This window comes from Nothoprocta perdicaria, unplaced genomic scaffold (genome assembly GCF_003342845.1).
Source record: "Nothoprocta perdicaria isolate Ctin4 unplaced genomic scaffold, notPer1 scaffold_23, whole genome shotgun sequence".
Taxonomy (NCBI): Eukaryota; Metazoa; Chordata; class Aves; order Tinamiformes; family Tinamidae; genus Nothoprocta; species Nothoprocta perdicaria.
Window position 1 is genome coordinate 2,192,487 of NW_020455455.1, and position 24,952 is coordinate 2,217,438.

A 24,952-nucleotide genomic window follows, 5' to 3' on the forward strand; every position below is an offset into this window, starting at 1 on the left:
AAAATAAATGTTCAACGTGCAATATGCCAATTCCCCTGGCCTAATGCTTCACAGGACTTTCTTCAGGARTTTAGAGAACAATGACAAAACAAACTGGCACTGACTACTCATATTAAAGAAATACTGAGGGCAACACATGAAATTGTGGTCGACTTTTCTAATCTTGTCTTCAAATATTTTATGAGATGACCTTCCAGGTTCTAGTCTGATTAGTGCACTGTGCTTTCATGCTTTTATATAACAGAAAAAAGCAGAAACGACTCTGAAGTGTGTGCAAGTCCTGCTGCCTGTGATCCTGAATCATATTTCCCTCTATCCCTCTGAGAAGAAAAGAGCAAAATTCAGCTGAATATTAAAAACTGAAAGAAGGATGGAGAGCACTGTAAGCAATGAAGAGTTGAATATATGAACTTGCTTTTTAAAACTGTACAAAAATCTTGAGTCTTGTATTAGTAAGAATGTCCAGAAAGTGCATTAAGAAGCAAGAAAGCTCTCATACATTTATTTTGTGTAGCCAGAACCCATGCTAACCTTTCATTTTTGTGATTGATGTTTTGCTTTTTTTCCCCATTACTTTTTCTTTTCTAATAGATGACTTCAAATCCTTCCAACGTCATGGCTTTAACTTCTAACACTTCAAACAAAAAAGAGACAGTGGCCATATTTGGAACAGGAGATTTTGGAAGAGCTCTGGCGTATAAAATGATTCAGTCCGGCTACGCCGTTGTGTTTGGAAGCCGACAGGCTCAGATATCCAGCCTGATTCCCAAGGGTGCGGAGGTGCTGAGCCACACAGAGGCTGCACAGAAAGCTGCCATCATCATCATAGCCATCCCGAGGCAACATTACAACTTCCTTCTACCATTAGCAGAAGTTCTCCATGGAAAAGTGCTGGTGGACGTAAGCAACAACTTAAAATTAAACCAGTATCCCCAGTCCAACGCAGAATACCTTGCTGAGCTGATCCCGGGCGCCAAGGTTGTGAAAGCCTTCAACACCGTGTCAGCCTGGGCCTTGCAATCCGGCACGCTGGACGCAAGTCGACAGGTAAGACCGAGTGACGGCAGGACCCCGTATGTTAACAGGCTGCAGCTTGTTACCTACTAGACAAAACACATGRGATGTACAAATCAGGCAAGTTTGAGATGGCCGAGATAATAATTGTGGACTAAAATGTAATTTGGGGTTCTAATAAACTATGTTTTAGCAACCTCTGTGCCCAGTCCCATGGAGTTCTCATGAACCTACACCAACTACAGCTAGTGRCAAAGTTTGCTCCTGCCTATGGAGAATCTCATGTCACCACATGTGCTTACAAGTCGCTTGCAGAATCTTCAAAAGTTACATTAAAAAACAAGTTTTCTAGGCAAAATCTTATATTAGGTGTGTTATAGCTTGTTGCTTTCATAGATACAGTTCTGCCACTTGAAAAAATTTCCTTCTCCATAGGAAAGGATGACTTTTACTTCTTGGGCAGGCTGGTCAAGAAATAACCTATAGGTTAGAGCTGGCAAGGAAGCCAGTGAGTCTAGGAAACTTGCGCTTATGTTCCATCTCCATGCAGAATAGCACGAAGGAGTATCATGAAAGTTTGTCAAAATAAAGTTTCTGTTTGTTTTTGACTGCAGGTGTTTGTCTGTGGAGATGACAAGAAAGCCAAACAAATGGTGATGGATATTGTTCGTGCACTGGGTCTCACACCATTAGATCAGGGATCTCTCCTGGCAGCTCAGGAGATAGAGAATTACCCTCTGCAGCTCTTTCCAATGTGGAAATTCCCCATCCTCTTGTCTCTCGGCCTAACTGCATTCTTCTTCTTCTACTGTTTGATTCGTGATGTAATTTATCCTTATGTTAATGAAAAGAAAGATGTTTCTTTCTTTATTGCAATTTCCATTGCAAATCGGATCTGCCCAACAATGGCACTCATTCTTCTTGCCCTGGTCTATCTTCCTGGGGTACTTGCTGCAATTATTCAGTTATACAGAGGCACCAAATACAGTCGTTTCCCAGACTGGCTGGACAAATGGATGCTGTGTAGAAAACAGCTTGGACTAGTAGCCTTGGCATTTGCTTTTCTACATGTTTTGTACACTCTTATTATCCCAATTCGCTCCTATGTAAGATGGAGAATAAATAGCAGAGTCATTTCCCAGGTAAGTTTTGCTCCTCTCCCTCCTTCATTCTACATAGTTTGTGTGTTAACAAAATGGGCAGGAAAAATGTAAAAATTAAGACTAATTTAAACAAATATATTTCTGTGTAGATCTTTAAGAATGGCACGCATCCTGACTTTCTGACTTTATTTAACAAAAAAGGAGGACATATGTGTCCTCAGTGGTACATCTACAGCAGTATGAAGCATGCAGTACCACAGAATTATAGGTAATGGGACACAGAATTTATATATATTATAATGTCCCTTCTGCTTTTTGAATAACCATTCAAGGAGAGTCTCTAAAAAGAGGCAGTGAGTCTATCCTTTTTGTTCATTTTAGGATAGTCCATGTATAACATTTTATATAAAGTTATAATGTATATATAATTTTTATAAAATGTTATAAAAAATTTATTTCAGTTATCTTAAAAAGATTTTTTTTTGCATATTAATTCCAAAACTGCTAACAGTTTAATATATACCTGGTTTTCTTCTCTTTAGGTACTGAATAACAGAACAGATCCATTGGACAACACTTCTGCCTGGCTAAGTGACTCTTACTTGGCTTTGGGGATCTTAGGATTTTTTTTATTTGTTCTGCTGGGAATAACCTCCTTGCCTTCAGTCAGCAACAGTGTCAACTGGCGAGAATTTCGATTTGTGCAGGTACAAAAAGACTTTCTTTAATAAATCTTCCCTCTGCCTCTTCCAGAAAATTTCCTATTCCCTTGTAAACTGTGACCCCAGAAAGATTTGCTAGAGATTCAGCGCTCTTCTCCATTAGTATCTCCAAATGAGGTGTGCGTCTTTTACCATTTTAAGGTTAAAAAAAAAAAAGAAAAAATATATTCTGCATAGCTATACAGCATATACCTCTCCTACTGAAAAAAAAAAAAAAAAAAAAAAGGAAAACAGGACAACAGCACCAACATCTCTACCAACATCTCTGCGCACTCTGAACTGACAGGAGAACTGAGATCATTTACATTAACAACAGAGAACAAGAAGACCTGAGCTGCTAAATAGCAAAAGCTGACATTGTAGAATTACCTATTGCTAAATTATACTAAATCACAGAATATTTCAGCCACTTACTGGGCTGATTTCCTTGGCTCAGGTGAAAAACTAATTTATTGAGTTAGTAGGATAGGCCAGTTAAAATGAGTCTGAAAATTCACTTTAGCACACAGATAAAATGTGTCTCTCAGTAACAAGGAAGGAAATCTGCAGTTTCCACAGGCTCTAAAATTTGCTGCACCTACAAAGAGCCTGGCCTTGTAGTGTTAGCCCTTGGCTCCGAGGAAGCTTGGTGCAGGCTGCAGGGCCTGTGCAAGAGCGAAGGCAAAGGGGAAGAAAGATTAAAGTCACTGAATGTTTTATACAGACCTGCACTGTTCAGGGTGCGTTATCACTACAGCAAAAAACAGCTTGGATCTCTGATCTGTCTTTGACCATTTTCTCTGCATTTTCATATACGTGATAACCACTAGGCAGTATGTGTTTGCTGGAAAAAAGTAGCAGGGTAGTTCACAAGAAAAAAGACCCAAAATGATGTTTCACCTAGGACCATCTGAATGAAGCTTTACTAAAAAGAGTAACTGCCTTTATATTCATAAATATTTCATAGCAGCCCCAGATTAGCCCCCAAATTAGCACATGCCGTAAAACTTACCACATACTGTAAACTGCATTTGTTCTGATGTGTAGCATATGATTTTAACCCCCATTTCTTTTTTTTTCTTTCCTTCTTTTCTCCCTAGTCCAAGCTGGGATACCTGACACTGATCCTGTGTACTGCCCACACACTGGTTTATGGTGGGAAGTGGTTCCTATATGCCTCCTCGTACAGATGGTGCCTTCCAAGCGTCTACATGCTCTCTCTCATAGTTCCTTGCATTGTACTGGTGGTGAAATTTGTGCTTGTATTTCCCTGTCTTGATAAGCCACTCACACGAATCCGGCAGGGCTGGGAGAGGAATCCTCAATACTCTGAACAGTCCCACTATATTATCAACAAGTCTGCTGTATAACTAAATCAGGCTGCATTTTCAAAAACGAAAAAGATTGCGGGGGCAGTATCCCCCATATCCAACTTTATCTGGAAGGTGAGCAAAAAACGTGAAAAATATGGCAATGCCCTGAATATAATAAAATCACTCCACAGTTACAAGATGAAAATGTACRTTTTCAAACAAGGGGCCAGTTGAGCTCCAGCTGTCCATGTAAGCTTGGATACAGGCATAGGCCTTCATTTCTGCTGAGTATATTTCCCCCTCATCTATTCATCCTCTATTCCTAGTAGGAATAGGAAAGAGGAGAATGATGCCCAGTGTCCCTCCTTTGTCATTCTGCATCTCACTGCAGGCTGGGCAGAACCAGAGAAACCTCTGCTGTTACGTGGTGACCCCTTCTCTTGCCCATCCKGCCCATGCTGGCTCAGGCCTTCAAGCTCCCGTCAAGGAGACCCTAACTCTCTCTCTCACACACAGTCTGATCCCACCACTAAAGCCAGCAGCATCTCTAGGACGGGGCCATTTTCTGGCCTAAGAAGAGTTCAGTTCTTCACAGCATTACTTTAACCTTCATTCTTGTCTGATCCAAAAGATCCTCATATGTTAGAGGTACTTGAGCAAGATTTGCCCATTCGGCTTGCAGATAGGAATTGCGATGCTCKAAGAGCATGGGTGAAGGATTACTGAATCTTTGCTTTGCTATAGTACTACAACTGTAGCTAGGAAGGGATCGAAGGAGAAGCAAAAATGCCAGAAAGACCTCAGGAGGTGCAGTCACACACCTAAGCGTGGCAACAGGTACATGTGAAAAGTAACCAGTAACTCTGTATGCAACAGGCAAGGAAAGAAAGGGAAGAACAATCCTATTTAACCAGGGATTTGTGTGTGTGTGTGTATATATATATATATATATATATATATATATATCAAGATTTAATTTCATGAAAATATTATCACTAATTTTGTTAGAGATCCTTGGGTGCAATATTAAAGATATTCTATGTAAAATGCAAAGATTTTAAATATAATAAAGAAAAATCCTTAAAAGTGTCAAACTTTGTATCATTTCCTGAACAACTTCTGATAGGATGTGGCTGCTGCTTGGTGGTTTTAGGATAGGCCTTGGGCAGCAGAATGAAATGGGATCCTGTCTTCACCAGTACCTGTTGGTGGTGGCCTTCCCCCACCTCTGCTCTTAGACCCTCACCTAAGCAGATCTTTGTTTAAGGTTTGGAGTGGGCTTTTACGTTGCAGTAAAACAGAACCCAGATGAGGTGGCGACCTTGTTACACTGCAAAGAGAGGAACTCTTTGCAGAGCCTCCTTTACCCTGGAGGGAAAAAATAAATAAATAAAAAGTGCTTATTTGCTTGTTTGCTGCAGAAATGGCAGAAAAGAGCTGTTCACCACCTTCTCTCCCTGTCTTTTCCCTGTCTTTTCAAGAGKGTACTCACAAAGTATGAACATGCAATAGCTAACTTATTTAAACAAGCACTGTCAAACAGATGAGGGGGAAAAAAAAGACCATTATCTGAATGACACAACAAAATATTTGTCAACAGTGAAGTCTTTTTTATTCAGGATCTCTATCCCTTCCCCTTCCTACTCTCTGGACTAAAAAGAAAGAAATTTCTTTATACCAAGAAAATGATAAAGGACACCAGTGTATTAGCAATTGATGCAGCCAGATTTCTTGTAAATAATCCTAGCACCAAGTGATCCTACTAATCAGCATAGGTGCACTCAGCCTGTCACGTATGTTTGCTGACTGATGTCTGCATCATTACAGATCTATTCTTTGGCCTACTAAAGAATGGAGAAGTAGTTTGTTTCATGCTTTGCTTAGAGATTTTCCAAGTTAATCTAATGGAAGCACTTACTGAAAAGGGATCAAGGAGCCAAAGAAGTCACGCTGTTGTGCTGATGCCCATAATAGCTCTTAGGACTCCCTGAAAGAATCGYCTCTAGACACAAGCAGAGAGCAAGAAAGACAGTAAGAGAGTTAATATGTCTGAGAACAACAGGGGGACCATGTCTGTGTGCGTCTATGTATGTGTGTGTTGGCTGAAGAGCAAGTCAGTGAAGAAAACAAGCAGCCAACTGAACAGATGCACCCCGTGTTTGCCATCAAATTTTCCCCAGATTTACATGTTTAAGAATTGTAACCACCAAAAATCATATACTGTTTGTTTTTACAGTTACTTTTAAAGGATTTACAGGAGTATCTGCCTGTGTTGATACAGTGCTAAACCTGCCCAATTCTCTCTTTTGGCTGAACTTGTTGGTTGTTGTTTAAACTGCACAACCTGTGGCAAGAAATGCTCGCCTAATAGCAATGCTTCATCAGATACAGATATAACAAGTGCTCGGTGTCTTCTTCCCTCAGAACACAGGATTCTGCATATCAGAGTGCCCTCTTCAGTGGATGACAGGCCAAAACACATCTTCTTTAACCTCACAGAGAAGTAGCCTCATTTACTGACTGCAGTCCAACTGGCTACCATCTCTATGCTCCTGAGGGCGGCACTATACCATATAGTGTGTGTGTGTATATATATGTATATATATATACACACACGTATATATATATATATTTAGTATATATTTATACCATAGATAGGCACGGGACTGTAGGTCCTGCAGAAAAGACAAAAAAAATTTATTTCAGGACCCGTATTAGGTTGCCTTTGTAAGGCTGAAATATAAACTGAGATTTACTGAAAATGGTAGGTAGGGACAATTTGCAATTTGAGGTTTAGTGCAGGAATGAAGTGCCWATCTGTTGTGTACAAACCAAACAAGCGACTTCGTTTGCTTGCAGGAGGCAGGTCTGAATGGGCCAGCGCCCAGCAGCTGCTCCAAAGCCCCCTCGTTTGAAGCCAGCAGCAGGCTCTCCGTTGACTTCAACAGATAATCAGAGGTCAGATCTCCAGTAGCACTTGTTTTTCCAGCCTGAGTGAAGGATTTTATATCCTATTATTCTTGGGCAGCTGGGGCGTATTTGCTTCACAAATTTATGCATTTATTTCATGAACATTGCAGAGAAAGCAGTTTGCATAATAGCTAGACTAACAGAGCTAAACTAACATAGTTAAATGGCAATATTTTTGAAACAAGCAGTTATGGAAAGTGTTCATGGGTTGTATACATTTTTTGAGGCTGAGTTCTTTGTAATTTAAATATTTCTTATGTATTGACATTTTTGGAAAATATACATAAGAAGGATTGTGAAATTAATTTTGGAAAGATGTGCCACATACGGTTCCCAGAAGCAGAAATAAGGCCTCTATTTGCATACATATAYTATGACTTTTTAAGAATCCCTACARGAATAATGCATTAGCTCTCAAAATATACTTCGAAATCAAAGTCACCACCTAAAGGATGGGGCCAGACCCTTCTCAGTGGTGCCCAGTGGCAGGACAAGAGGCAATGGGCACAGAATGAAAYGTAATTTCCTCTTGAACACTAGAAAACACTTCTTTGCTGCAAGGATGGTTTGAACACTGGCACAGGTTGTCCAGAGAGGTTGTAGAGCCTCCATCCTTGGAGAAATTCAAAGCCCAACTCTATATGGTCCTGGGTAACCTGCTGTAGTGGACCCTGCTTGAGCAGGGGGTTTGACCAGATTGTCTCCACTTGACACTTCCAACTCTTCTGAGATTCTGTGAAGTAATTTGGGGGGTTTATGTCTCTATATGCATCTTTTCTTCCTCTCTCACTTGTCTCCACATCCAAATTTGCCCATAATTTAGGAGTCATTTAAATACAATTCCTTTGTTATGCTTGCTTTTCTTCTCACTTGTTTAGCTTTAACCTATCTTAACTACTATCAATMTAGTCTAACAATAGTGCAAAGGGACCTTTTTCAGTTTATAACTCATTTTTTTCCAGTTTTATGCATGATGGAATGGTATATACTTTATAAATCTCTGAGAGCTCAAAAAATATGTAAAAAATAAAGAAAAAAATAACAGCTGAATACTGTTAGGTCAAGGAAAATCAAAGGAACATAGTTGTATGGATAAAAACAGAAGGAAACAAGGAAGAAAGGAATGTAGCTATCTGGATAACATCTTTAGACAGTCTCATCACTGAAACAATATATTTAGTCAGTATAATTTAAACAAAATAAGTATGCTTGGGGTGGGTTATCTACCATCAAGTCCTGACACTAAAGGTGGGGGGTAAGGGAAGAAATGGGTATATTCAAAGACTGAGTGTGGAGAAAAGATATATGGGGAAAAAAAATGTAAAACAATGGTTGCGATATTGAGAAAAAGAAAGAAGCATCTAACTTTTTTTWAAATTTATTTCTACTAGCTGTATGACAGAAWATGTTACACTTTTTTACTACTTTTGGTTGCCTGCCACCAGTATTTCAGTACCTTGTTGCCTTAGTATTCAGTATATACTACATGAAAAGTTCAAACTTGGCCAGTCATAGAATCTGGCTCAGGTTTCGACATCTCAACACCTCCCTCTTTCCCCAGTCTAAAACAGTACAAGTCAATTTATTCGGTCCTCCTTTACAAACATTTACCAGAACCCTCCCCAAAATAGCTGTCACTCCACACCCCAACAGCCAGTKTTTAGCAGCAGCAGCGAAGAACCCAGCTCTTCACATCAGGCACAGGACTTCTGTTGTTGAGCAGTGAATATAGCTGGCCAAAATGCCTCCCCAGGGGAAAGAGTTCAGGCCAGATGGAGCTTCCTACCGGCCAGATGCAGGACAGAGGCTACTGTGTGTTCTCATTTATGTCTCTGAAGGACTGAAACAAAACCAAGCACAAGATGTTTGGCTCTTTTGTGAATCTGATTCATCCATGTCGTGAGAAAGAGGTTTCAGAAAGCCTAAAGGAAGGCTTCCATATCAAGAAGATAAGCAAGTGATAGGCAAGGTGAGCAGTTACCTGAGAAAGCGGCTCAGAGGGGCAGCCCTTGGGAAGAAGGCAGCCCCTTAACCCCACTCTTCCCCCTCCTTGTTTGGCTAGTGATGATCCAGAGGGGCAGGAGCTGGCAGGAACAGGGCAAACCCCACATCCGAGGGAATCAGCATGGASGGGTGCAGAAATAATTACAGGGAATTATGATAAATACATATAGGATTAGAGTTTGTTTGGTTGGTTTGTAGCTTCTGTTTTCCGATCCCAAAAGTAAAGAATGGAAACTAAATCCTATGTTTAATTGGATTTGTCTAAAGGTCAGACCTCATGTCACACTGCAGAAACTCCAGTCCTGTTTTACTACCAAAGCTGCTTAGTKTTGCAGAGTAAATAAATCCAACACATTAAGATTCCCAAGCTTGTCAGGGCCGGAGGAATATTTCCAGTTTTAGAGAGTTCAAAGGGTTTTTGCARCTATGCTGACTTTTATGACAAGATCCTTCCTGGGGAACACCTTCGAGCTGCTCTTCTTCAATGGACAAGCATGGACGAAGCTCCACACTTCTCAGCAAGCCCCTGAACTTCACTGTCTTTTACAAAGAAGCTGGCACTTAGATCCACGCTTACCTCCGTCACAGACACATCCCAAGTTTCTTTAATGATCCTTGTCTCAGTGACTGATAAAACATCACATAGGAAGTCTGAGGCAAAGCAAGGAATTGGATACAGATTTCATAAAGCTAATGACAGTTCTCTAATTACAACCTTTATAAATTAGAGAGCCAGAAGGCAACCTTGTGATCAACTATTCTCTCTTCCTGCAGAACATGGGCAGACACTGCCTGAATTAACTCCTTCCTGAACCACCAAGAGTTGTCACATTCATGGCTCTCTGTGAATTTTCCAAAAGCAATRAGGATTGCCGCAAAGTTTAAGCTTCCTGAAAACAGGCATTTTTAACCCAGTTGTCATTTGTTACTCCTGGCAGGTAATCTGTGACAACAGGCTGAAAACTCCCAATTTAGACATATTCTAAAAGAACTGTTGAATTTAAAATATTGGAGAACTCCCCGCAACTCTTGGCAAATCATTTCTTCTTGCCCTCACTTTAATATACAATATATATATCCTAAATTGTTTAATATTCACCCTTCAGAATTCATGGTTTCCAGTGAATCTTCAGAAGTGTCCAGAAGATTATTTAGGTACATAAATATCATTCCAGGAAAGAAGCACAAGTGTAAATGCAAAAAGGGTGATTTGGAACATGAATAAGGATTAATAAAAATCATATCTGATCCTACTGCACAACTGGAAATACAACCACATACTAACATCTCCCGATGACCACAATGAAAGTTTCAAAGTATTCCCACTACATATTCTTCAATTTAAAAAGAAAAAAAAAAATAAAAACATCTAGAGTTACTGTGGATAATCTCAAGCTTGAATTTAATTCTAAAAAATAAATGCTAATAAAAAAAGTGTTAATAACTTTTTAAAGACAGCTAGTATGCTACCCTGAGGATTACAGCTTTTGTAGCCTGCTCTGATAAATTTATACCAAAAACTACCACCAAATAAGTGAGATTTCTGTTAGCTTCTCARGAATTGGTTGCAGACCCACTGTTGTACGTAACAACTCTAAACAAGCAGAAAACAGGTGCTGAGGAAGTTACGTGATCCTGGGAATCCCTATGAGCAATGAAGAGGACAGATATACAAAGAAGCACTTTGATGAACTGTGGGTTTTCAGACCTACCACATTTGCATCCAGCCCTATAGAAAGTCRTTGTCTAGGTGTATTGTCTGGGAACACGTGTTGCACTAAGAAAGCAAGGAGATATTTCCTGGAAAGCATCGACTGAAAAAAAATTAGAGAGGGCCTTTTAGAAAGGATTGTGAACCATGTACAAACTTGCTAMGGGAGGGGGAAAGGGAACAGAGAGGAGACAGGGAAGAGATCTACTATAAAGTTGGCATTTTCAGATGGACAGAGCATGGAACTTAGTTTCTGCACCCGTTGAGTATTGCACCACATTGTGAAAAGGATATTGAAGGCTTTGGAGAAGAGTGACTAAAAATGCTATAAAAATAGGGAAAAATTCCTCAGACTTAAGAGACTTACGGTGCTGAGGTTGTTATGTTAACAACAAAATTTCATAATAAATCTGAAATAAATCCAAAAAAAGGGGTCATCTCTTCTATGAAAAGCAGAAAAACACAAGCTAAGCAAACATATGCAGCTCTGAGACTGTCTACCAGAGCCACAGATGTGAGAGAAGCACCCAGAAAGTATCACATAAGCATCAGATAAAACCACCAGTGCACAGAGACAGTTCTGACTTGGTTTAAAGCTGTGTCTTGGTTTAAGCTGASTTGGTTTAAAGTGCTCCAACTCAGAGGCTGAGAGTCAAGGCGGCTGCTCAGTTCTTCTCATGTTTAGGTGTCTAGCATTTGATACTGTTTAGGACAGGAGAAGTATTATAACTATTTGACAGGCAAAGCAACAGTATCAAATGCCATTATCCCAACATAAGAAAACTTCTTGGAGTTAGAGCCATACAAATTTAGATGTAAAACTTGCTTTTGTACTAGAGGAAAAAAAAAAAAAAGTGAGGATAATGACTGCCACTATGTGTTCAAGTGAACATTCTTCAGCATGAGAGCATTAGGTATGTCTTGCAAACATTAGGCAAAGAGCAGATATTGATGTGGAAGAGCTGTTTTAGTTATGTGCAAGTCAATGAATTTGGGATAGGGGGAACCAAATGAAATGCAGAGCCTGCGTAATGCAGGAGGTTCCATTACATCATTTAATGCTCATTTCTTGCTTTCAAATGGGAGAATGCTCCTGAAAGTTCCCTTAAAAGAATCGTATATTAAAAAAAAGCATGCTGCTTTGTCACCTATTTCTTTCCCCACACACAGTTACAAATAATTAATTAATCTTTATTTAATTACTTATTAAGTAATTAATTATTTATTAAAGTAAATAAATAGATAAATAAATAAATAAATAAAATGTTTCTTAAACAGCTCCCCCTGGCACAAGCACAGAGTATGTGCAAACAGGGAGTCATGGATTTTCCCCTTGGCTATCTGGAGGGAAGTTTTAGCAATTAGTCCAAACACTACTTTGGTCAGAGATGTGCCAGGAAAAACAGTAGAAATAAATTTACTGGAAAAACATTAACTGCAGTTTCCTAAGGAGTTTTCTTTATTATTATTTAAGAAATACATGATAATAAAATATATTGATTGATGCAGTCTCTTATTGTGGCAGAAGAACAAGCTAAAGACATCACATTGCAAAAAGTAGGTGGAGTGCTACAGCACTCTGTTAGCCCACCTCAAATCCCAACCTTGCAAAATGTGAGATGTAGAAAATGCTTAAAATTAGATTACTCTTGCTGAATATTCTTTCTCTAATTAGTTAAATTATGGAGATTCTATATAAAGATAACACAAACCATATAAACAGACTGAGCCATAAAAAAAGTCTTGTTATTTCAATTTACAAACAGTAAAGAGAGAATAAGTGTTCAAAGGTGGAGAAAGTCTGAGGCATCAGACCAGCACTGGTATCCTGAACCCTAATTCCTGCTCCAGAAGAAAATCTTTGAGTACAACATAAGTTTTAAGAGCAGCTCTTTCAACCAGGACACAGATATAACTTTATAATTCCCCCAGTATAATTCCGCACATTATTCCAGACAGGAAGAGGTCAATGAATTAGAGAGTTGCCTCCTGATTGRTTTTATTAATAGACTTCATGCGAGAAAGGAAATCACAGATGCACAGCACCACAGACAGGTTGAGGTTGGAAGGGACCTCCAGGGATCATCCAGTCCAACTCCCTGCTCCAGCAGGCACACCCAGAGCACGGGGCACAGGGCGGCATCCAGGCGGCTTTGGAAGATCTCCAGAGAAGGAGACTCCACAGCCTCCCTGGGCAGCCTGTGCCAGGGCTCTGTCACCCTCACAGGARAGAAGTTCCTCCTCATATGGAGATGAAATTTCCTTTTTGTTTTTTTTTTTTTTTAATTATAAACATTCAATCAACATTCATTGCCCCCCACACACACACCTCTGGTCTCCTCCTAAAGAAAGCAAACTTCCAGAAGAAACAGACTTATTAACTTTTCATATAGAAAATATAATGGCCTTTCTTTAACAACCATGAAGGCAGATCTTCCCCCCAAGCCGGTTTCTGGCAAAGAGCTTCCCAGAGCTTCACTGGAACTCACTGCTCCAGCCTTCGCAGCGCCACAGGCCGCTGAGCACAACAGGGCTGCRCAGGGAGCGCCCAGGGCCACCACCAGCGGTGAACTGGGCTCCTCACATCGCAGCTCCTCACATCGCAGGCACGGCTGGCCACATCTTACCTGCCCTGAGCATCAGAACTGCTAAGGAGCTGGCTCCGCCCTGAGAACAGGCCCATGTTCGTGATTTTATTAGATTGTGGCTTTTAGGTTTTGTTGGTGGTGGTGGTGTGGGTTTTTTTTTTTTTTTTTTTTGCTCTTTACTTTTCTCATTAATGCTTTTATAGGTTTTGATCTTCAATTTGGAGAAATTCTGTTAAAGCTAAATCCTCAGAAGGTCTTAATGGATACTAGCATGGATACTAGCTAATATTAAAGGCGACCAAAAATGCCAAAATTAACAAAGATACAAGATGAAAGTAGAAAGCAAAGAGGAGAGGAACATCCCTGACTCCTTAGAGAGACAAGTTGTATATCCCAAGCCAGAGGGGCACAGAGACACACTGGTTGCTCACAGCTCTGCTGGCTTCCAAGGGAAGCCGGTCACAGGGGCACTTCCAGGGACGGGCATTGCCAAGACTGACATCAGACAGCAGCTCCTAGCTTAAGAGTGCCTTTTTTTAAAGTATCAGTTGCCACCAACTGATTGCTTTGCTACTGATCTTTGCTTAAAAAAAAAAAATCCAATAGAAGAACCTAGACATAAACTTCTAAACGCCTGTTAGGTAACTACATAAAAAAAGTTAGGCCTAAAGAACAGCTCGCACGGGTTAGCAGGCCATGGAGGGCGCGTGGATGTGTCTGTGTTGAAGGTCCTCGTGTGACACCTGGTGGGCGCCGCTCGGGAAGCATCAGGCTCCTTCCTGAAACGCTTGGCAGCTCAGGAGAGGTGGTTACAAAACAGAAGGAGCAGGGAGGCTAACACGAGCCACGAGGGAAAAAATATCGGCCTATTCACACATGAGTAGCGAGTATAAATATAAAAAAAAAAATGAAAATATAAAAAAAAATACAAAAGCCACATCAGAGGGAAGAATGTGTTCTCCTTTAAAGCTTAATATGGTAACTTTTTGTGGTAGGAACCGTAAACGCATCATGTGTTGGCTGCTTGGGGATGTATTCTGCAATATTTGGGGAACTTTCGACACACACCCCGCGTAGCAGCAGAACCGGTATCAAAACATCCGCGTGGGGAGAGCTGGCGGCCAGGCGGGTGACTTGTCCCCAGGGCGCCGCGCGGCTCTTTGGTCAACGCCAGCTCTGCAGACAGGGATTTCCCCACATGCCAGACACCCACAGCAGCCTGTGCAGCAGCAGGGCACTGCATTCCTGCTCTGCACTTAAGGAAAAAAATACAATCTGAGTTCTACCATTCCAGAAAATATATTCCCACATCAGAGCATGCATGCTGATACACACAATTGCAACAAGGGCTGTACAAGGGGGGATCAGGCTCCCCACAGCTGAGCTTGCTCTGAGTTGCCATCATTTATACACAGCTGCTTTTCATTCATTGCTTCTGTTTGGTAAAACAGAGCAGATGTGGATTGTGACCCTGTGTTATGCAGCTGAAGGATTTAGGGAGCTTGCAGGGCTCATTGAGCTCTGCTTTTATTATCCAATTTTTCAAAAATCGAAGGTTTTGAAATAGAGTAAGTAATAAAGAAGTACAGATCATATGTGAAGTGATATTCCAAGTAAGTAGAATTTTAAATGTCTTTTCATAGTTACAGGCATGTATCAGAATTATCTTTAGATATTTTAATACCTTGATTAAACCYGTAGTTAAAGATAATGTTGGAAGTCATCAAACTGCAAGTGACTTTATCTTATAATTTTGTTACTGAAAAACTACTTCTAAGTTTTAATTCTATGAAGAGCTCGTATATGCAGAATGCACAATTTATAATGAAATCAATGTGTTGTGCTATTTTATAGTATAATTAAAACCTGATTTTTAGATGTATAAATTATGGCAATATCAAAACCTCAATAACAGCACCAACGACAGTTAAGGTTATTAAGGTTTGCCTTAGTCTTTCAGGGATGCTCTTGCTGATGCCCAGAGAGTCCCACAATAGTGCACACAGAAGTGAACCAGAAAAGGGATAYGGACAGAGGGAGTCTTCACACATAACCACCTGCTAGAGAGGCTGGAACTGGGAGTTGGGAAGGAAAACTGAGACCAGAAGTCACATGGAGTTGGAGAAAATACATAGTGGCTCAAAAAGAACCATTAAAAATTACAGAAACGTTAAATCTCTATTAYTCTCTTTACCAATAAAGTGACAGAAATGCCCAGCCCCTCACCTTTACAGATGCATTATGTGATGACTATTCAAAAAAAAAAAAATCCCTATGATAGTGATTAGTGTCACAGAAAATCCTTGTGAGAAATAAGKGTCTGAAGAGCAGAGTATAAATAATATGCCATAAACATAACAAGGAGGACTGGCGTCAAGGAAGAGTAAAAACAGCAGACTAAGTGGGACAGCCTTCATTCAGGCACCRAGTGAGGTAGGAGTTCTGTGGGGGAAAAAAACAGTGTTTTCAAGTGCCTATTCTAAGAGAGAAACTGAAGGCTGCATATTCTAAAGACTGTGTATTCTGTCTTTGCTCTGTCTGCAAGTTTAGCAGGCACTTCTACTTTAATATCTTTTGCTCAGTACCATATTTAGCTTTTTAATTAACCATTACATCACTGCWTGAATTTGCATCTCAAGCTGTGGCAATTTAGTGAGATTTTTTTTTTTCTTCAAGAAACGTACTTATTTTCAAGTTTTATCCTCTCATAAGTAAACATGTCAGCAAATTTGAACTTTACCCKTTAATTCCCTTTCACCTCCCTAGCTACTTTTATTGCGCTTCTGGGAAGGACAAATTCCATATCCGTTTTGCCAGGAAAGTTTGAAGCTTCAGCATGCAGCTAAACCAGATGGGAAGTAGCAATACTGTGAGGTTAAGGCTTTTGGCTCRGGGTGGCTGAATTTATATGTCATGTCTAAGCTCACATCAGATTTAAACCTATCACACTTGCTAGTTACTTAATTCACTGGTGAGGCACAGCAAGGAAAGCAAAAGGTATGTGACGTACACTGCAGTTATGCTAGTGTTTGTTCACCCTGAGGAAATATGGTAAATAAAATCAGTGTGACTTGTGATTGAGCTTAAAGATAATAATGCCATTACTGTAACTTGGCTTGGAACTCCTTCTTGACACTCTATTAAGAATAATCCAGCAAAAGTTTTGGAATGTAAACTGCATACATAATTTGAATTTTCTAGGGAAAATTATTTTGCTTAGGTCAGTTCTTGGGAAAATGCCCTACTTTATCTAGCAGGGCAGCAGTGCAGATGTGCTGCGCTGCTTGAGCTCAGTCTTCCACCAGAGGGACTATTCCTGCCGTTTTTTTGCGCAGCCTGTGCCCGCTTAGCTCGCACAGGTCTCATACCAGGGTATTTCTAACAGTTTTTTATCTGTAGCATAAAAGTTTCCACAGGCCAGGAGCCCTTCAGAAGAATATTGGTTGATCTCGAACAGCCTCTTGCAGGACAAGCCCAGAAGAATACAGGAAAAAATAAATGCGCTAATGCAAACAAAACACCCAGCCAGCAAACCATATAAAGTACATTACTTCGTTTTATCTGCCTGCCACTTCCTTTCTTCGYGTGTTGTCGAATTTGGACGATCTTGCAAACATTAACTCCCAAGTGCAATGCCYATTCCTGATAGCGTCACTCGAAGCACTGCAATGGGATGGTGACTGGATATTCCTGTTGTGTTTATGTACAGAAAAGAAGTAGGTGTGAAACACCACTCTTTTTCTATGCAGCTTATACAGTTCATCTATACCTTCATCTAGCAGCTGGTCTSTATCTGATAGGTTTATTCCAACTAATGTTGTTAAAAATGCTTTCCTACTGTCTTGATGAGGTATTTGCTATACGTGCATATCAGATTTCACATTTTCACTAACCTCTCTACAACTCTTAGAATCACAGACTGGTTGAGGTTGGAAGGGGCCTCTGGAGATCACCTAGTCCAGCAGGGACACCCAGAGCACGGGGCACAGGGCGGCATCCAGGCGGCTTTRGAAGATCTCCAGAGAAGGAGRCTCCACAGCCTCCCTGGGCAGCCTGTGCCAGRGCTCTGTCACCCTCAMAGGAGAGAAGTTCCTGCTCACATGGAGATGGAACTGCCTGTGTTTTTAATGTATACTCATTACTCCTTGCTCTCTCACTGGCCACCACTGAGAGGAGTTTGTCCCCTACTTTAGCACTTTCATTCATTGACATTTATTTCCAGTCCTTCCAGCTCAGGCATTTTACCCCTACTCCCATACTTTAACTAGAGCAGCCTCTTGCCCGGGTATTACTGTACGTAGCACAGTATGTGTATACACAGGCTATATGGCGCACAGATGAAGCGCACCCAGGGGCGCTCGCAGCGGCGCCACCACCGTCATGGCCGCGAGGGAGCCGCGAGGCTGACGGAGCCGGAGGCGAGRCCCGGGGCGCGGAAAGGCGGCGCTTGGGCGGCCGCCCGCCCCGCTCCGCCCCCCGGCAGGCCTAGTTGTTGGGCGCGGGCGCTGGGYGCGCGGCACTGCGGGCACGGGTCGGCGCGGAGCAGCATGGCGTACCCGGGGCAGGCAGGTGTCGGGCGCTACCGGGGCGGCGCGAGCGAGCGGGCGGGAGTAGCGGGAAGCTGGGGCCAGGCTCAGGCTCAGTTTTAGGCTTAGGCTTCCGCCACCGGCCGGGCCCGGCTGTTCCGGTGCCTGCCGGGCACCGCAGCCTGGCCCGACAATAGGTGCAGATTAAAACAAGCGGCAAAGCGCGTTCCGTGCCGTGGCTGTAAGCGCCGCCCATCCCGAGCGGGACTCGCTCCTGTCCTACCGTTGCTTTCTGGTAAAAATCAATGCTCTGAAAAAAAAAAAAAAAAACCTTTCCTAGAGATCTAGAGATCCGTTTTGCTTTCTTGACTGCAAAGACGCTGCTGCTGCAGGGCCTTAGAAACAGGCTGTGMCTGCGGAGTTAGCCTTGAGGTACAGAGTGACCCACTGTAGTGTGTGACACTGATGTGCTTAGGCTGTAAAAGGTGGGTGTACCAAGAGCGGGTTCTTCTTAAAAAGAAGGGAGAAAAAAAAAGCCTTTTTTTGGTTAATATGACTTTTACACGTGTGTATAAAACTGCAGATTAATTCTCAAGTAGAAACATTGCAGTTTATTTTTTTCTTTTGGCAGTTAACTGAATCATATGTTTATATTTAATTCCCTTCTGCTTGGTTTCTGCAGTACGGAGCAGCTCCAGGAGGACCGGCGTTCCCAGGCCAAGCTCAGGATCCCATGTATGCCAGCTTCACTGCGGTAGCCGGGCCGGTAAGCCTTGCAAAGATTCCTCACTTGTCCCGGGAATGATTTCTGCCTTAGCTTTTGGGGAGAGCACTGCCCAATGTCAGTAGTTAGGGAGAAATCTTTTTCAAAAAAATGCTATAAACAAAAAAGGTAGATGTGTTTTACTTAGTCCTTCTACTAAAGTGTGTGCTTCTCTGTAGAAGAGCTAGTTAGCATTGCTAGCAAGGTAAGCATAGTTACTATACAGGAAGTGTATGCTTGCATTTTGGTTCAGTCCTTGGTTAGGGAATGCCATCAGCTTTAGGAAAAAGAAGCCAGGAGCCTCCTGGAAGCATCAGGTGTGGAGATGGCCTTGCTGTGGGCAGGACAAACTGATAGGAAAGGCATGCTCCTGTGATGAAGGGGCACGATGAACTCGCAGGTGGGAAAGCAATCTTCAGTGGTGCTGATATCTGTGTTTGCATGTTAGGTAGGGYGGATATTTTCTCAGAGAAGAGGGCACGTGCAACTCTAGCCCTCTCTTTGTTTTTTTTTTCTTCTCCTATTTCTCACTATATTTTGTTTCTTGTAATGTTGTGTCATGTATTGTTTCTATATGATTACGCACGTATCTAGGAATAAGTGTTTCTTGAAGTGCATTACAAAGCTTGTGAATGGATTGAATTTATTGATCTAGAGGTTCTGTCCCTGCCAGCAGTACACATTTATTATTTATTACTTTTATTATTTATTTAACACAGCCATTTATTGCACACTTATAGGAAGCCCCCAAATCTAAAACTGTGCTTCTGGACCAGGTATCTGATCTACACGTAACCACAATGTAAAGGTTTAAATCTAGCAGACGTAGCTGAGGTTTAAATTCTCAGTTTAGGAAGACTGCATTTGTGTTATGCTTTCTGTTCTAGCCATTACTCTTTTGAATTAATTTGAATTATACAGGCATATAACCATCTTTGAACCAGGTTAAATTATACTCGAACTCTCTGTGAACTGAAGTTCATGTCGTGGGTGGGAGGAGTGTGACCCAGGATTTGAACTCCACCTTTGGCAGCTCATTCCTTCCATGACTTRGCAGTTGTTTTCTCTGACACGGAGAGGTGCTTTGCAAGGGAATCATTGCAAAATTGCGCATATATATTATATATACATATATGCATATATATATATGTATATGTTTCTCTTCCATTCGGAATTCTTTATTTTCTGCTTACATGTATTTGCATAGCAGTTTACTATTCCTGAACAATCCTTCCTAAAATTTGTTGATCATAACTCTGACTTGGGAGGCAGGTATGTGTGATCTGTCTTGCAGGTTTCCTGCCACAGAATGAGATCCTAAACCTTTTAATATAAAGTGAAAGTAACACCTATTAACTTGAAATTGGTGCTTAGAGCAGAGTTGAGTTTCTGTAGTAGATTTTATGCTTTGGTTTCTGTGCACTTAACTTTCCCCTAGATGCTCCCATTTTTTTTTATGCAAATAAGTGTAGAGTAAATGTGTGGCCAATCATGATTGTTTTTGAGTGCATAGGATTGCATAAAGTTGCTAGGTTGAAGCATGCAAGGAAACATTGTTAGAAACAGAGGTTAGTTAGAGGCAGTTTGAGTTGTGTGTCAGAGCCGGGCAATCAGTTCTGTTTTATAAGGAATACAGGTTTAATGCCACTGAAAATGGAGTGGGTAGTAGGAATAACCAAACTGGAAGAGGGGACTAAACTCTAGCTAATATGCCTTTGTTTTCCAAAGGATGGACAGATAGATGCTGATGAGCTGCAGAGATGCCTGACTCAGTCAGGGATTGCAGGAGCATATAAACGTAAGTCAGAAAACAACCCTCAAGAATGGCTATTCCTATTACTACATTTACTGCTGTCTACTAGAAAACATTTGTGGTTGTGCACAGTGGTTTTTGAAAAACGTTTTTTGTATAGTGGGTGTTTTTATTTGTTTATTTTGAAGAGGGACTTTCTCGACGTGTGAACTGCTCAAATGTAAAATCTTTGTGCGTTTAAAGCTTCGCTTCTCCACCTGGTCAGCTCCCCATTGCTGATCGGGAGAGGTGGTTGGTTTTGTAATAGGCAGGCAGCTCTTTAAAGTGTTTCTGAAAGTAAAGCTGGTTTGCTCAAGTGATCTCTGGTGAAACAAAAATAACCAGTTTCAATTGAAAYCCAAAACCTGTATGCATTAAGTTAAGAGCACATTAATATTTTTTTTTTAAAAAGCCATATTAGGTGATTATGTACTTTGACATGTCATAATTGTAAGCTTTTTACTTGGATCAAAACGTGGTATGGCTATATATAGTTGAAACAAGTATTTAGGATATTATATAAATATATCAGTTTTTATATAATATTGAAAATGACTCTTRGTACTGCTGTCATTTTTGATTTTTCTAATTCAAATAGCTTTCAACTTGGAGACTTGCAGACTCATGATCTCGATGCTGGATGTATCCTTTACTATGAAATGCAAACACTTTTACATTACCCGAACAAAGATAAGAGTCTTCTGTGTGAAAGCAGGGAAATGCTTTGTAATTCCCATTCAGACCGTAGTTCATATGTATTATAATCAGGTGTGAATGTGAGCAGCAAGTTCCTTTCTTCTGTTTAGAAGATTAAGTAATAATAGTAATGACTTTTTATAACACACGTTGAGTCTCCGAGTCTTGGGGACTGTTTCTCCATTGAATGTGTAAAGATTTAGCTCTGGCTGCTCAGAACTGAGGTTTGTGTGAATCACTCATTGTGCTTTTAAAATAGCCACCACTGTAGATGTCCTAATGAATTTAAGCCTCTGTGCACAGGCTGTATGTAACCCAAGGCCTCCTAAACTCCTTCTTGCACGAGTCGGGCACAGGAGCCTCAGGGGCAATCAGCAGTGGTGCCTGTGGAAGGCTGGGATACCTGGGATGAACTTAGAAGCTTGGAAGGCTTCTAGTTAAAACTTATGTTGTAACAGTCAAATGGTTTTCYATTTTAAAAGAAATGAAACTGCAAGGGCTGTGAGCAACCTGCTTAGAATAACAGAGAAATATTAAGTTAGGACAGTATCGGTTATCAGGCACCTGTTTTGTTGTCAATAACGTATATGTATATGGAATAAACTGCACTACAGGGAGTGAAGAGGGGATAGCCAGCAAGGTTACATTCGTAAGGAGCAAATAGTTTCTTAATGCCTCCCTGAGGAAAAAGTGGAGAGAGCGAGTGATTTCTGTGGCCTTTGGCCAGAAATATTGTCTGTCTGTGCTGTGGGATGCTGTTTTATGTGAGAAGAAATAATAACAATAAAATATAGATAGTAGCGCCAGGGTATCTCTTGTTTSCCAGACTTCAAGTGTTATGAACCATAGATGATAATAAAACACTAATTTCCATTAAACAGAGGTGTCTTTAATTTGGGGCACGAAGCAACTTTTTCTTAGCTTTGGAATCAGAAAGATAGGTCTGGCTCAATGGGATTTACTGAGTTTAAGGAACTGTGGGCCGTGATCAACGGCTGGATGCAGCACTTCATGACCTTCGACAGCGACAGAAGCGGCTCGGTGGATCGTCACGAGCTGGAGAAAGCCTTGACAAGCATGGGTGAGTTGTGACACTTCCTTCATTTTAACACTGATGCTGACTCTCAGCCTTCYCCAGCACCCAAGTCCTGCTGTAACTGTCGCGGATTTCCAGCAAGGACTGCTGGTAGATTGTGCCAGCTTACCTGCCATTTCCATGTGGGCTTTTTTCCCCTTTTCCGTAGGGTTTCGGTTGAGCCCGGCGGCAGTGACGGCCATCGCGAGGCGATACAGCACCCATGGAAGGATCGCCTTCGATGACTACATCGCCTGCTGTGTCAAGCTCCGAGCTCTCACAGGTGTGTTCCCTGCAGCCTTCCTAATGGCACTTCCATAATAGATTTAGGTGTAACAAAATCTGACTGCCGAGGATTACTCGGCTTTCAGGTTCAGCTTTAACTCTTCTGTAACACAAAACAGGTCTCTTCCGATGAAGCGCCCAGGCAGAGCTGCTACAATAACAGCACCTACCCACTGAAAAGTCCCTATTGAAAAAGAGGGGGAAAATGTGAAAAAGAGACTTAAAATTAACAATAGGGTTTATTTTAGAGACTAGAAAAAGCTTTCAAAATTGGGAAACAGTTTATTTACAAACAGCTTTTTTACAGAACATAAAGGATGAAACCGACATTGTTAATGTTAAGTGATAAATAGGAAGATGTTTGTGATAAATATAAAGATTAAGACCTGAAAATTAAGTCTTGGAATGAATTGTAGTGCTCTTCATGAGGTGTCATCCAAGTGATTCTGCTTTAGTTCCTTGCCTCCATTTTGCTCTGCCCTAATTCTACCTTTGGTTTCTCTCTGGAACACTGAACCTTTTGTTTTACTTTGGAATGAAATTCAGGTGAGAAATTGGCATGAAATGGTTGTAATTGTGAGGAGTAACAGAAGCTGTGGGCTAGACTTCTGATCTTACAAAAGACAACTTGCAGCAGGGATGTGTCTTAAATGGAAGTACAATACACTTTTAAAAGGGAAGATTAAGTGTAATTCTTCATACTGATTTCTGTGTTTGTTTTTAAATACATTTTTGCAGACTGTTTTAGAATGAGGGATGTATCTCAGCAAGGTTTTGTGAACTTCCAGTATGATGACGTAAGTGAACTCTAAGGAATCTAATTTAAACTYAAGGTAAAACTGAAGGAAAACTAAAAACTAAAACTGAAGGAAAGTAGTAATGACTTTACTTCATGTTTACATTGCCTACTATTGTCGTCCTACTTGAGAGCCTGAAGATCCTGGCTTTGATTTCAATCATCTTTTCTTTTGGAGATGAGCTAGGTAGAAGAATTGGAGCCAAATCTCTTGCAAAGTTTTTACACGTTTTGCAGAGGTTTATTTAAATTTCACTGTGCCTTTTGCCCAGGCTTTGAGAAGATCTAGGGAGCCACACTGCTCTTCAGCCCCAGCCTCCCTGGCACCTCCACCCCTGCCCACACAGACACACACTTCCAAGTGGCTTTTGGTGGGGGGAGAGGGGAGGCCTCATCCATCGGGTGGATAGGGCTTGGCTTCCTCCCTGCACCTGGATGAGAAAAGGAGAACAGTAAGATCAAGTTGTGCCTGGGTTTATTTGTCCTTATTAAGGAAGTGCTTTGTTTTAAGTTAACTATTAGCTCATTTTCCTGCTTAGCTTTAATGCTTTTGTTTCTTAGGGACTGCACAACATTATAAGAACAGTAGTGACAAGTCTTGTAGGAGAAAACAAAAAATTTACTTTGTACCATACATCTAATGTATGTTGTTGTTGCTGTTTGTTTTTTCAGTTCATACAGTGTGTGATGGGCATCTAAGTCAAAAGAAGCTTCAGCAGAAGCCGTGGATGCTCATGAGGACCATTCCAGTTTGTCTTGTGCTTTGCCAAAAGTTACCATGATTGTGTATCTTAAAACTGTAACTTGCTAATTTTATAATGTTACTGATGTGCTTGCCTGTAACTTCAGTAATGGATATGAACTAATAATGTACTGTCAGCTTTAACTTTCAACCTTTGATTATTAAAGATATTTTTATTTTACACAAACTTGTCTCTCTGTATAACTCAAATTATGTAGACAGTAATTTTTTCTGTAATGTATTTACTTAAAACTTTGTATGATTCACCAAAAACTTATGATTCACCTTCTCACTTGAGCARTATTGTGTGGATGATGATATATAAGATGATACATATTCTTCTGTCTTTGACAGTATAAGGCAGATGTACAAAAAGAGCTAATCACCTTTTGCGGTCATTGTTTTACTGTGATCTACTCGATCATGTAATTAGATTAAAATTGCTTGTTTTGACAGGTAGGCAGTTGGGGGATGAAGTCAATGGTAACAGGCACTAAGTCTAAATAGGCCTTATTAAAACTTCTTTCAMATGCCATTAAAGCAGGGATGTATTGCATTGCATAGGACCAATCTTGTTTGCACTGCTTTTAATTCAGAAAAATCATCATTTTCCTTGTGACTGTACATGAGACGCTTGTAAATGTTTTAAAAACTACTCGCAGTTAATATATAAAAGTCCCATTCAATGACGAACATTGAATCTGTCAGGGCRCATTTACATCTTAAAAAGATAAAATATTAATTTACAAGTATTCTTCCTGCCTTTGTATAAAGACCACCCTGCCCTTTGATTAAACTCTTGCCCCTCTATTTCATGTCACAACATGTAATTACTTCCTCAGCACCTTACAGAAGGGTGGCTACGGAGTAGCA

The 24,952-nt window shown here is 40.8% G+C and overlaps 2 protein-coding genes across 3 annotated transcripts; both read left to right on the plus strand.

Moving 5' to 3' along the window:
• Positions 1-591: 591 nt before the first annotated feature.
• Positions 592-4,234, plus strand: STEAP4 (STEAP4 metalloreductase). 2 transcript variants are annotated; one of them, XM_026039467.1, is made up of 4 exons: positions 592-1,047; positions 1,629-2,156; positions 2,660-2,824; positions 3,919-4,234. In XM_026039467.1, exons 1-4 carry the CDS (start codon positions 592-594, stop codon positions 4,186-4,188), a joined length of 1,419 nt encoding a protein of 472 aa, XP_025895252.1. In that variant the 3' UTR covers positions 4,189-4,234. The 2 variants fall into 2 exon arrangements, with proteins under 2 accessions (XP_025895252.1, XP_025895253.1); XM_026039468.1 differs by lacking the exon at positions 1,629-2,156 and having other exon boundaries at positions 594-1,047.
• A 13,507-nt stretch (positions 4,235-17,741) lies between these two features.
• SRI (sorcin) lies at positions 17,742-24,423 on the plus strand. The gene is made up of 8 exons (XM_026039376.1): positions 17,742-18,014; positions 18,613-18,696; positions 20,422-20,491; positions 21,084-21,127; positions 22,115-22,262; positions 22,426-22,539; positions 23,280-23,338; positions 24,010-24,423. The coding sequence occupies exons 1-8, from the start codon at positions 17,742-17,744 to the stop codon at positions 24,034-24,036; spliced, it is 819 nt and encodes a 272-aa protein (XP_025895161.1). The 3' UTR covers positions 24,037-24,423.
• Positions 24,424-24,952: the final 529 nt, after the last annotated feature.